We start from the raw sequence: 12,974 nt of genomic DNA on the forward strand, positions 1-12,974 counted from the left end.
CTCTCAGATCCCAGTCTGCAGATGCAGAACGTGTGCCAGCAATCTGGGGAGGAAACAGTGCACACCTTCTTCACTCAGGCTTCAGAGATGGTGTTGCTGCTATCAGTGAACAAACCGGCAATACCTTCAGTGTGGAGGTGATGCTGTGCATGTAAAACTCCGCCGGCGTGGGCATATCTGCCCAGCAGCTATCCTAAGAAAAAAGGAGCTGGAATCAAAATGGTTTACTGTGCTAGAAAAATCTGCATTTGCAGCACCTGCCATTCGTAGGAAAAGCTGCTGCAAAGGGTACAGAGCAGAGGCTGGCCACAAAGCGATGGGTTAACATGGTTAGGTGTTCGTGGCTTTTTAAGTGTCCTCAGTTAAAAGCTTGGAAAAAGGGACCTTTAAGAAAAAAAAAAGCAACTTTTAAGGTGACGTGTCTTGAATGAGCGGGGCTCAGTAATGCTCTGACTGTGTCTGATCCAAAACATTTCATGCGGAAGAAAGCAAAAATAGGCCAAGTCAGAGAGGATAATTCAGCTGGACGAGAAGGGACTGTTGGTAAGAGCGGCTGTGTTTGGATGCGTGTAAGCCCTTTAAATAGTCGCTCCTGTGAGCCATAAGCTCAGTCTACACTTTGTGGTAGTCTTTGCTTTCAGAGGTTACAGAGATAGCAGGGCATTTGCAGGTTGCTCCCCACCTTTCCATGGCTGCTCAACCCACCCCACCGGGGCTTTCCAGGGAGACGAGATGGTTTTGAGCCACCTCCGTCCTGGGTCCTTCTAAAAGCCATAATTTTTTCCAAAAGTGCTTGGCCCAAATGCCTTTTATTTTGGTTTTGGTTTTGTTTTGTTTTTTCCCTTAATAGTGGCAAAATTAATTGTATTTCCTTGGTGCATGTTTGTCAGCTCTTCCATGGGAAGGTGGCAGAGAGACAGTAATTGCTCCTCGCAACACTGGGCATGAGCTAACAAAAATTACAGCTGGGCAGCATGCAGCGCTCTATTGCCATGAACTTGAGGCCTTTTTATAAACAGAATCTAAAAGAAAAGGGGAGGTATTGCTGAAAATAAGGAAAAGTAAGCCCCGAGGAGACCCACCTGTTCTCAGCAATGGCCACGTATCAAGGGGTTGATGCTTCAGGAGAGACTCAGCATGCTGCAGTCCAGGGGACCATGTCCTGGACGTGGTGGTGGTGTCACCTTTGTCACTGCACCCCTGCCACAGCCAGGGTGTCCTGGTAGACTTCACGGGGGTGATGGGCGGTTGATGGAGGCATGTAACCCTTTCTGGGGTCATTGGGCATGACATGCCATCATCCTTGGATGATTTCCTTAAGATCTTTTATTTGTCTTGTTATATTTGTATTTAAACGGCATCTGACAGAGATAGTTTCTCTCCACAGCAAAGCCTCGGAGGCATTCCTTCAAACCCAGTGGGTCTGGGCAGGGATGGGGACGTTGGTGCTGGGGTAGAGGACTGGTGGAGGAGGGTGATGCCTCTTGAAATGTTCAAGAGGTCCAGGTCCTGCCCAGCCAGACCAGGGGGGGGAAAAAAAAAAAGGAGAAAAATCTCCTCCACATGAGCTGTTGCCCTGGCTTCAGCTCCAGGTCACTCTCCAGAGGGAACAGTCTCCCTGATTTGCAGAGGTGCGAAACCCAGATGCTTCTGAGCTGCCTCTAACCCGCTGCCTCCATCCTTGAGCTTGGTGCACCCAGCAGCATTCCTCTTGGGTGCTGCCTCAGTTTCCCTCCTCCCGGGTGCTCCTGCCGAGCTGATGCCATCCCTCTGTCCCCTTCCAGGGATGCTGGTGCGGGAGGTGCAGATCGAGGTCTCCCGGCAGCAGGTGGAGGAGCTCTTTGGCTTAGAAGATTACTGGTGCCAGTGCGTGGCCTGGAGCTCCGCGGGCACCACGAAGAGCCGCCGGGCGTACGTCCGCATAGCGTGTAAGTGCCCGGTACGCGGAGTGCTTGCTCAGACGTGACCCCTCTGGTGATGTCCCTGCCCCTCTGCGAGAGCTGCCTGCACACACCTACACCACATCAGTCCTTGTTTCGTTTCAATGAATGCTTCTTTCACCTTCTTTTCCACTTTGGGGGCCCCAAAAGATTTCAAGAGGGTACAACCCACCGACTTCTAAGTAGTTTGCAAAGCCTGAGGTGTGACCGTGGATCCCAGGCTGAAAAAGCAGTGATTTCAAACCAGGCGAGTGCCGCTTCTGGGACCAACACCAGCTAAGACTGTTCATTCCTGGCTTCCCGGGGACCAAGACATGTTGGGTGCAGCTGAGTGGGGTTGGCAGTCTCCAAAAGTTGGGTCCCTGTTGAAAGCAGTGCTTTTTAATTAGTTGTAGATGACCCATCCTTACTGGATGGCCCTTGATCTTAGCTCCCCATCCTGGCTCTAGCTTTGCTTCTGAGCAGGCATCGTCCCTACCTGCCTGGGCGAGAGGCTGTGGCACCACCTGGGTTAATACCGCATTGCCCATCAGCGTGCTCAGCTCTTCCCGGTGCTTTATTATCATTAATAACCCAGCGGTTAGCACCTCGCACACTTTGCCTGAATCAGCGACTCTGTGTCCCTGGAGTCCCTGCTGTCATATGTCACTTCTCTAAGCTGCTGTTTGTGGGTGTCAGCCTGATTAAGGATGAGTTAATCAGGCTGTTACCCAGCTGAATTTGCTCTCTTAGCAAATGAGATAGCAAAGCTATAGGAGAATGGCCAGGCTTCCCCAGTCATAAACAGATTCTGCTATTAGAGGGCTAATAATCCAACATGATATCCAAAACGGAGGTGGATGGTGAATCAGCTACACTGATGAAGGATTTAGTCTGAACAGGGGAAATGTTGAGACACAGAGCTGGCTACTGAGGGAGCTCTTTTGTCCGGCCCCAGCCAAGGGTTTGGTGTTTCTCGGAGCCGAGCAGATGAGATGAACTGAACCGAGGGTTTGCTGCCCTGCACGAGCAGGAGCCGCAGCCATAGAGGGCTGGGTGCTGTAGCAGAGGATTGCAGCACCATCTAGTGATGCTCCTGCTCCTTTCAAGGCTCCTCACTGGGACCCTGCCATGTCCCCCACATCCCTGGGGGCTCTGCTGGGCTTCTCGCCTCTCCCCCTTCCCCAAAATACTGGCCAGCCCCTTGCTGAGCAAGTCTGCCTTTTCATCAGTGGCCGTTTCAGCACTGAAATGCGATGGCTGGGTTTCCAGCAAGTCTGGGGACCTGGGTCAGCTGGGACTGACTGGGGCAGAGCCAAGCAACAAGCCTCCGTAGCCCTGAAATTTGGGGATTCGCTTCAGTGCCGACATGGGAGCCAAGCTGTTGTGCAAATCTCATTTCCCCCCCTTCAGCAAAGAAGGGTCCTGGTGCAGAGTCCAGAGGGAGAAAGAAATGGAAGGGTTGAAGCAACAGTGGTTAAGTTGAGGTTTAGCCCCAGAAGGAAAAGAGAGGAGTGGGGGGTATAAGCTTGCAAGTGCATGGAGGAAAGGCATCGTCCTCGAGCACCACGTGCTGTCCCAAATCCATCCTGGAAAAGACACTTCTTCAGCTCCTTCCTCCCAGGACATGTTTTGCTCTAGCTGTGTTATGCCAGAGGGATTTCCCTACTCGTGGGCCCCTGGTGCCAAGGCGATGCTCTCTCCCCACCAAGGTTTTGCAGGTTGCCCTGTTTCTGCAGTGGGCTGGTAACCCCTGGGTTTTCCTTTCCCTCTCAGACCTACGGAAGAACTTTGACCAGGAGCCACTGGGTAAGGAGGTCCCGCTGGAGCACGAGGTCCTGCTGCAGTGCCGCCCGCCCGAGGGGGTGCCACAGGCCGAGGTGAGCAGCTCAGCAGCCCAAAGAACTACCTGGTGGGGTGTCCCCTCCTGTCCCAGGGAGAGACGGGGCACGTGCTTGCAGATGGCTTGCAGCTGTGATGGATGGCCTTGTGCCGAGAGCGTCAGCTTTCATTATTCATCAGAATTGTTTATTTGGGGCAGTGGATCTGTTATTCTGACATCTAATAACACACGTAACCTCAGCACCTGCTCAACCCACCTCTCCCACACTTCCTGATGTGCCATTAACCCATTAGAGGGAAGATCTAACAAGGACCCAATGACTTGTCTGAACGGGAGCAGTCACAAGTGAGAACCAAGTGCTGGGAAAGTCAATACAGATGGGTTTCCCTAGCACGGTAGCGGTGCTTTCCTTGCCCACAGCTCCGTCAGCCCCCGGGAGTTGTGCACTGATGGTAGCCACAATGTCCCATCCTTGGCCAAAACAGCAGTAATGTGCCCCAGTCAGGCCTGGTTTGGCCCAGCTTTTGAGGAGAAATAAATACAGTCAGAGGCAAGGTTGGCCAGGCAGTGGTTGTGGTGCTGAGGACATGGGTGGTCTCTGTGACCATGGGTGGGGAGGACTTTGGGGCAGGTCATAGGCTGGTCAAAGGGGCTTTGCTCTCTATCAGGGCTGTTGCATTCAGCCCCTCCAACCTGATGTTTTTCCTTGCTTGTGCCCACACCCACGCTCGATGACGGTATCTACTCACGCCCCACGCAAATAGCCTAGTTAAGCACTTGTGTCCTAGCTTAGCTTTGGGGCACTTGGTGACCCTCATGATGGGGAGCACGTGGGATGGGCATTTCCACTGAAACCCATGGCAAGCTTTTCCTGGCTGAGTGTTCAGTTCTTGTTCAGCTTAGTCACCGTCCTTACCCATCCCTTCCTTTGCATTGCCAGGTGGAGTGGCTGAGGAACGAGGATGTCATTGATCCCACCCAGGACACCAACTTCCTCATCACCATCGATCACAACCTCATCATCAAGCAGGCCCGGCTCTTGGACACTGCTAATTACACCTGCATGGCCAAGAACATTGTGGCCAAGCGCCGGAGCACCACGGCTGCTGTCATCGTCTACGGTACCAGCCCTTGCTCTTGGGGAGGGGACTTTTGCTGCCGGCCTTGTCTCCAAGCCAAGGGGGAATACAGGCACTTTCTGGGAGTGGTAGGAGTGAACCCCACCAGGGCATTGCATTCAGTTGGGTAATAGCCAATGTCTGCAAAACAGGAACCTCTACTAGCTTGCACAGGCTATTAAGAGAGGTTATTAGGTGTAGGTATTTGCAAGCCTCCTCGGTTGAGTACGAAGCTGGGTGGAGGTTGGACCCAGATGGATTGCTTTGACTCTCAAAGCAGCTGGAAAGCTGCGTTTGGCTGAACTTTGCTATGAAACCAAAGATCTGCTGTGGCCAGGTGCAAAAGTATTTGCAAAGTGGAAAAAGGACGAAAGCAAGCTTGAGCATCTTGTGCATGGGATGTGTGACACGAGGAGGAGTCTTAATGATTTGCTTTTTGTGAGGGTGAGCTGTCCCAGGGTGTCACAGAAGATGTATGGCCAGAGGACCTGGTGACCCTAGGCTTAGCTCCAGTCTCTGCTGCAATAGGCTCCATGGATGTGTTAACGCTGTCCATCTGCTCTTGCAGTGAACGGTGGCTGGTCCACCTGGTCCGAGTGGTCTCCTTGCAACAACCGCTGCGGCCGGGGCTGGCAGAAGCGCACCCGGACGTGCACCAACCCCGCACCGCTGAACGGTGGCTCCTTCTGTGACGGGCAGCCTTTCCAGAAAATCACCTGCACCACCCTCTGCCCAGGTAAGGCGGGTTCAGAGATCTTCCTCCTTCCTCCACGGTCCAACTGTGCTCCTGGTGCTCCCTAAGGAGACAGGGGTTTAGGAGACCAGTCAGTCTTAAGCATCTTTCAGTCTGCCAAGACCTGAAAGAGCTGGAGATGTCTGCAGAGACACAACAGGGCTGGGTTTACTGGGATAACACTCCTCAAAGGTCTCTGGAAGCCCTGAGATGAGCATGGGCACCTTTCTGCTGCCGGAGACATCCTGGCACTGGGGATCGAGCCCCGAGGCCGTGCCAAGGGGTGTACCGACATGCCTGTGTTTGGTGGCCCGCAGTGGACGGCGCGTGGACGGAGTGGAGCAAGTGGTCGGCATGCAGCACCGAGTGCACCCACTGGCGCAGCCGCGAGTGCGCCGCCCCGGCCCCCCGCAACGGCGGCAAGGACTGCAGCGGAGTGCTGCTTGACTCCAAAAACTGCACCGACGGGCTCTGCCTGCAGAGTGAGTATGCGGGCAGGCGGGCAGGGCAGGGACCCGTGCCGTAGATGATGCCAGCAGCCGTGGTGCTCTGCGCTTGGCCGCGCTGCTGTTGGCTGCGCCTCCAAGTTGACAGGGCAGGCAGCAGCGCTGCTGGCACCTGATGTTTAAATTGTGTCTTTAGCAAGGTTTTTTTATCCAGACTCGCCCTTTCCAAAGCTAGTTCTCACCCAGTGGAAAGAAAGGCTTGAGGATTTTTTGATCTAAATGTCCTACTAACCCTTCTGAAGCAGCACTAGGTTTGAGGTCTCTGCTGAAATAAGGCTGGTTGTGGTTAGTGGGGGCAAGCCAGGGGTGGTTTCTCAGCCCCACCATGAAAACATCTGATCTGGGTCATTGCTCGGTAGGAGCCCTGGAGCAGCAGCTAGGGAAAAAAACCCAATAATAATTACAGTGGTGCTGCTACACAGTGAGTGGGCACACTGATGGCTTATGCTGCCACCTGCTGCTCTGTGACACCACTGTCCCCTTTAATGCTGCCGCAACCAGAAATGTCCAGAGTCCTGTTAGCTGGGGGCTGGCCAGGCGTGGGGACATCCTCATCCTCATCACCGTGCTTCTATGTGGCTTTCTGCATGCCCTGGGGAACGATGCTTCTTTCCCATCCCTCCCCACCATGCTGTGGCTCCTCGTACCCCCCGGGCTGGCTTCCCCCCTACCCCCTGCCTTTTGTCTCATCTCATCCCCATTGCACCATTGCCACCTTCACCTTTTGTTTTCTAATTTTTTTTTCCTAACAGATAAAAGAGTTCTAAGCGAACCCAAAAGCCACCGTAAGTGCTCATTTCATGGCCATTTTGTTTCTTTGCGAGGCATTGCTTTGGTTTTGTTCTGTTGCATTCATGGTAGGGCTCCTTGCAGCTGGGGCAGGACAGGGTGGGAAGAGGGAGCAATTAAAGACCACCCCAAACCTCTTCTGTACGTTAGATCACGTACTCTGCTTGAAGCTATAAATATGACCCGCTTTTGTACCACCACTCCCATCCCCCTTTTGCTGCCTGTAGTTCTTGGGTGCACCACAACGCAGCCAGTGTCACACCACCAAAGCTACTCCAGGCATTGTCACCCGCCGACGAGGACTCCCTTCCTCAAGTCGGGGGTCCCGGGGGTGCATCAGGGTTCCCATTTGTCAGAGTGAGGGGACTTGGGGATGAGGTGACACCTCCCAGAAGTGACATAGTCCTGATGTGGTGCAGATCACTGAGCTTAGGACAGGGCTTCACTCCAGCACGAAACCTTGGAAACCAAGAGACATGGGTGAGCATCAAGGGAGGAAGGAGAGAAGGGTGGGCTGAGCGTCCTCAGCTCCTGCTGCTGGAGGCTTTACCATGCTCTGCCTTCCTTCTGCCTCTCATTTCTGGGCAGATATATCAGGCTTTTAAAGGTTGAGAGCCTTGTGGCAGGGGAAGGGTAGATGGGGAAGCTGAGGGGTGTCTATATAAGTGCAGTGACACTCAGTCTTTCTGTATGGATAGATAGCTCAGGTACATATATATGAGATGCATGGATAGGCGTTACGTTTACTTCTCAGGGTTGTCTCTGTTAGGATGTGAGGGTTGACAGCTTCATGAATCTGAGATGCGCAAAAACCTAATGTTTCTGGGCTTCTTGGTGCTCAAATAAAGTTTGCATGAGCCATGGCAAGGTGTCCTCCAAAGGTTTGAGGGGTTAACCACCAGCTCAGTCTCTGGCTTCACTCTGACTTCTGGACCACTCTTAGAAAACACCCTCTATCCTCCTGCCACAGCCTTTCCAACAGGCCCAGTACACATCTTCCCCTTCGTGCCTGTGTCTCAAGTTAGCAGTATGGTTGGGGAGCACTGGTGGGTCTTGACGTGCATTTCTGGTGCTCCCTTTTTCATCTCCATTTCTTTAATCCTTCACAGTGCTGGAGGCCACAGGTGACGTGGCCCTGTATGCTGGACTGGTGGTGGCTGTTTTCGTCTTCATTGTCATCCTCATGGCTGTGGGGGTGGTGGTATACCGGAGGAGATGCCGGGATTTTGACACAGACATCACAGACTCCTCAGCTGCTCTGACCGGAGGCTTCCACCCTGTCAACTTCAAGACCTCCCGGCATGGTAAGAGCCATAACCTGTGCAGGTCCTGCTCACCAGCTCAAGCCCAGGCAGAAAGAAAGTCAGGCTGCAAATCACAGTAGGGGATGGGTTCCTGGTGGACCCCCAGCCCCAATTTTCTAGGGGTATATGCTGGTTTTTGTAGGCCGAGGACTCCATGGAGGTAGTCAGGTGTTGATGGTGGGAGTCAGGGCAAAGCATCTGCAAAGTGGATGCGGTGGGTATTTACTGTAGGATGCTGCTCCTCGCTTAGTCATGATGCTGAGCAGTTCCCTTCCAAGTGCCTGGTGGAAGGTAGCCAGATGTAACCCAGTGCTGCATCTGTCAGACCTCCTGCACGTCCTCCATCCCTTGCCAGGAGACGAGGGCTTTTCATGGGCATCTCTTCCAGTCAAGCAGTGCTTTTACATCCCCTTGTTTCCACTGTCATCTTCATCCCATCCGTGTTTCCTCCTCCTGCAGACAACCCTCAGCTGCTGCACCCCTCAATGCAGCCAGACCTGACGGCCAGCGCGGGGGTGTACCGTGGCCCCATGTACGCCCTGCAGGACTCCTCCGACAAGATCCCCATGACCAACTCCCCCCTGCTCGACCCCCTCCCCAACCTCAAGATCAAGGTGTACAACTCCTCCACCGCCTCCTCCTCGCCGGGGCTCCATGACGGGACAGACCTGCTCGGAGGGGTCCCCGCCACTGGCACCTACCCGGGGGACAGCACCAGGGACAGCCCCTTTGCAAACATGCGGAGCAAAGCCCTGGGCTCACAGCATCTCCTCAGCTTGCCCCGGGAGCATGGCAACAGCGCCAGTGGCACATTTGGCTACCTGGGGGGAAGGCTCACCATCCCAGGCACCGGTAAGCCCCAGGCTGGGGAGGAGGTTGTGTTTGGCTGCTGAATGATCAGGGAGTTGCTCTTGTCCTAGCAGATCCATGAGCAGGATTTGCTATCCCAAAGTTGGCTCAGGGGAGGAAGGCAGGGAGCCGTTCCCAAACCAGGCTTCTCAGGCTGGAGGTCACAGCCTCCTGAGACTTTCCTGGCCGGTCCTGCCATTGATCCAGGGCCAGTGCCTTGCAAAAAGATACAACCTGTGGTTTTGCTTCCTAATGCAGTGGCCTAGCTCCTCCCTGCAAGCAGTGCAGCTGAGGAACATCTGGAGATATTTCTCCTGGGGTGCACTGGGCTGCCCTAGCTCGCTGCTGTCCTTGGGCTCACCAGCCGGGGTGGAGGGGTGGTTTCTCCCTGGTGGCTTCTCCCTCATTTTGTGACCAATGCCTGTGTGTGCCGTGCTAGGGGTGAGCCTGCTGGTGCCCCACGGGGCCATCCCCCAGGGGAAGTTCTACGAGATGTACCTGGTCCTCAACAAGGCAGAGAGCGTCCTGTAAGTCACACCGTGCCGCCCGCACTTCTGCTCTCCGTTGGCCGCCATGAGGCTTTCTTTTCAACCGATGTCCCATCTCCCCTCCCCAGCCTGCCCTCCGAAGGCACGCAGACGGTGCTGAGCCCAGCGGTGACCTGCGGACCCACCGGCTTGCTCCTGTGCCGCCCCGTCGTCCTGACCATTCCCCACTGTGCTGATGTCGGCTCCTCAGATTGGATTTACCAACTGAAAACACAGTCCCACCAGGGAAACTGGGAGGTAAGGTGGGAACCCAGCCCCTGCAGCCAGAGAAGGCTGAGAGCGTTGTGGGACACAGCCCCTCGCAAACCCCCCTGGATGATGGGCTGACCCCCAACCTTGGTTCCCTGTAGGAAGTTGTGACCCTGGATGAGGAGACCCTCAACACTCCCTGCTACTGTCAGCTGGAAGCCAAGTCCTGCCACGTTTTGCTAGACCAGCTTGGCACCTACGTCTTTGTGGGAGAGTCCTACTCCAGGTCAGCCATCAAGAGGCTCCAGCTGGCAATCTTTGCCCCCACCGTTTGCACCTCCCTGGAGTACAGCCTCAAGGTCTACTGCTTGGAGGACACGCCAGATGCTCTGAAGGTAACATTACCTTACAACTGCTTCCCAAAGCTGCTTGCTCTGGTGGCAAGATGCTGCCTGCTGCCTCTCTGGATGGCCTGGCCCCAGGGAGCAGACAACCTGATGCAACTGCCTGCAAAGTGACCACAGGGAAATAATAAGCGTGTTTACGGCTCTCCCTGTCCTTCCTCATGCTCTCCAAAGGAAACAAGGAGGGTGTTGCTTAGCTCCTATACTGGGCCCCCTTTCTGCAGACATTACATGAGAGATTTTGCAGCTCCTGGGTGGGTTTCTCTCTCCTACACAGAAAACGCTGCTGTGATTTGCCTTGGTTTTGTATAGATCCTGTTATTCCTCCATGGAGATGTGTTTCTCCCCTCCTTGGGAGGGTTTTGTGACATAGATAACGTCGAGCACAGCACGGAAAGCTTGAGTTTTGATGTTTTGGCTACCTGGACCACCACCGGCGCTGTGGCTGTTTAATTCCCTGTGACTTGGCCTGTGGCGTCAGGATTGCTGTAGTGCCTCTAGGTGGAGATGTAGGCAGTGCTCTGGCTCCTGAATTGTGTTTTTCTGCTAAGAGCTGATGGTTTAATAGTGGGATGGTGTTAAAAACAGACAGGGTGGCACTCTTCAAGAGAGTGCCTGACCTTCACATTGGACCTTTGCATTGTCTGAGGAGTACAGAGGCATATACGGATGCTCACATGTTAAAAATCAAAGTGGGGCTGGTGTGTGAGATGACTTGGCAAGTTCTTGGAGAGCAGCTGTTGGGGTGGCAAAGGCTGCTCTCCTGTGGAGCACTCCCTGTGGTCTTGTTGCTGCTGCTGGCTCCTTGTGGGAGGAACATGCCTGGCTTTGGGTCTGGAGGGGGGAGAGGAGCAAGCCCTGCTTTCCTCCTGGGTCTGACGCTGCCTGTCCTGCTGCCTGTAGGAGGTGCTGGAGCTGGAGCGGACGCTGGGTGGGTACCTGCTGGAGGAGCCCAAGCCCCTGCCCTTCAAGGACAGCTACCACAACCTACGCCTTTCTATCCATGACATCCCCCATGCGCTCTGGAGGAGCAAGCTGCTGGCCAAGTACCAGGTGAGGAGCTGAGGCGGGGTCAGCCGGGGTCCTGGACCGGGGACACCATCTTCAGCCAGGCACCATGGGGTTGTGAGTGCCCTGGTCTTGCCTCCAGAGTTGTCTCCCAAAGGGTTTTCTGATCTTTCCTGGTGGGATGCTGTCTGTGGGGTCCCTCTGTCCTGTCTCATCCCAGTGGGGTGGCTGGAGGAGGTAGGATCTCCCAAGGGAGCTGCTGGAGCCTTTGCTGAGCCCATGCTTTGGTGGTGGTCCGCAGGAAATCCCCTTCTATCACATCTGGAGCGGCAGCCAGCGAGCCCTGCACTGCACCTTCACGCTGGAGAGGTACAGCCAGGCCTCCACCGAGCTCACCTGCAAGATCTGCGTCCGGCAGGTGGAAGGGGAGGGGCAGATCTTCCAGCTCCACATCACGCTGGGAGAGGTGAGCGGTGGGGAGGTGGGGGGACAGCAAGGGGACACACTCAGGAGCCGCTCTGTGCTGCAACATCTTGCCCCATCCTTCCTCTTGCAGCACGCCAGCTCCTTCGACACCCTCCGCTCCCACCACAGCGGTGCCACCACCACCCAGCTGGGACCCTACGCCTTCAAAATCCCCCTCTCCATCCGGCAGAAGATCTGCAACAGCCTGGATGCTCCCAACTCCAGGGGAAACGACTGGAGACTTCTTGCCCAGAAGCTTTCCATGGACCGGTGGGTCTCCCTGGGCTTTGCTTTCCTCTCCTGTGCCTGGCCAGGGGGGCTTTGCTCTGTGCTCCCTCCCTCCCTGCTGCAGGCATCCGGCTAGGTCATGTCCAGCTGCATAGGTCCACCTGTAAATATGGATATTTTTTTATGGATATTATACTATGCATAGTTACACCCATCAATATCCATGCATCTATCTGCACCACAGTCCTGGGTCTCTTGTCACTTTGAACTGGCCCTTATTTATCTGGGACCATGCTTCTGCTGTTCCTGCCTGGGTTCACCTCCGAGGGCTGAAGGGAGGGTAATTTCAGCAAAACAAAGCTTGCATTGCCTTTGCATGAACGCCAGCTCTGTATAAAAATTGAAGACAATGTCTCAAGGGCTTCGGCATCTGTGTTATGGCATTTCCATCAGGGTACACGTTGCAAACAGGTTTGCTGCTCCAGCATCCTCCCTCCTTCCGTCCCCAAAGGGCACCCCACCAACATGGACCTCCCCTCTGCTTCCCCTTTGCAGGTATCTGAACTACTTTGCCACCAAAGCCAGCCCCACTGGGGTGCTCCTGGACTTATGGGAAGCCGAGCACCAAGACGACGGCGATCTCAACACCCTGGCCAGTGCCTTAGAAGAGATGGGCAAGAGCGAGATGCTGGTGGTCATGGCCACGGAGGGGGACTGCTGATGATGCTTCCCATGGATGGCGGGCCAGGAGGTTGAAATGGGAGGCGAGGAGGGTGACCTTCCCTGGCAGTGGGGGGAGGTATATCCATTCCTGGGCAGCAGCTGGGTGAGGAAGGGCCAAGGCTGTCTCTTCTCCCTCCCTCCCCACATCACTGTCAGCCTTAGAGACCCATCCTCAGCGTTTACAAGCAATTCAAGTGTTACACAGCATTCCTCTTCCTCCTTCCTCTCCTCCTCCTCCTCCCCCCAGCTGTCTCCAGGGCGGCAGTTGCGGTGTGGGGAGGAATTAGGGCTTCTCCAGTCAGGATGGGGGCTTTCCTTCTCCTTTGTTTGGGTTCCCCTCCGGTTCTC

The 12,974-nt window shown here is 54.8% G+C and overlaps 1 protein-coding gene across 2 annotated transcripts in view; it reads left to right on the plus strand.

Annotated features, from left to right (window-relative positions):
- The window catches only part of UNC5B (unc-5 netrin receptor B), a 53,573-nt gene extending 40,898 nt beyond the window's left edge, over positions 1-12,675 (plus strand). The window contains exons 3-17 of one of the 2 annotated variants that reach the window (XM_074830229.1): positions 1,785-1,928; positions 3,696-3,799; positions 4,703-4,883; positions 5,449-5,616; positions 5,931-6,095; positions 6,872-6,904; positions 8,018-8,212; positions 8,672-9,064; positions 9,501-9,588; positions 9,678-9,846; positions 9,960-10,193; positions 11,106-11,255; positions 11,512-11,676; positions 11,767-11,945; positions 12,459-12,675. In XM_074830229.1, the coding sequence (XP_074686330.1) occupies positions 1,785-1,928; positions 3,696-3,799; positions 4,703-4,883; positions 5,449-5,616; positions 5,931-6,095; positions 6,872-6,904; positions 8,018-8,212; positions 8,672-9,064; positions 9,501-9,588; positions 9,678-9,846; positions 9,960-10,193; positions 11,106-11,255; positions 11,512-11,676; positions 11,767-11,945; positions 12,459-12,624 (2,534 nt within the window). In that variant the 3' untranslated portion in view covers positions 12,625-12,675. The remainder of the gene's footprint in view (positions 1-1,784; positions 1,929-3,695; positions 3,800-4,702; positions 4,884-5,448; positions 5,617-5,930; positions 6,096-6,871; positions 6,905-8,017; positions 8,213-8,671; positions 9,065-9,500; positions 9,589-9,677; positions 9,847-9,959; positions 10,194-11,105; positions 11,256-11,511; positions 11,677-11,766; positions 11,946-12,458) is intronic. The other variant, XM_074830230.1, reaches the window with a different exon arrangement.
- The last annotated feature ends 299 nt before the right edge of the window (positions 12,676-12,974 follow it).

The sequence above is a fragment of the Strix aluco genome, chromosome 7, assembly GCF_031877795.1.
Source record: "Strix aluco isolate bStrAlu1 chromosome 7, bStrAlu1.hap1, whole genome shotgun sequence".
Classification (NCBI taxonomy): domain Eukaryota; kingdom Metazoa; phylum Chordata; class Aves; order Strigiformes; family Strigidae; genus Strix; species Strix aluco.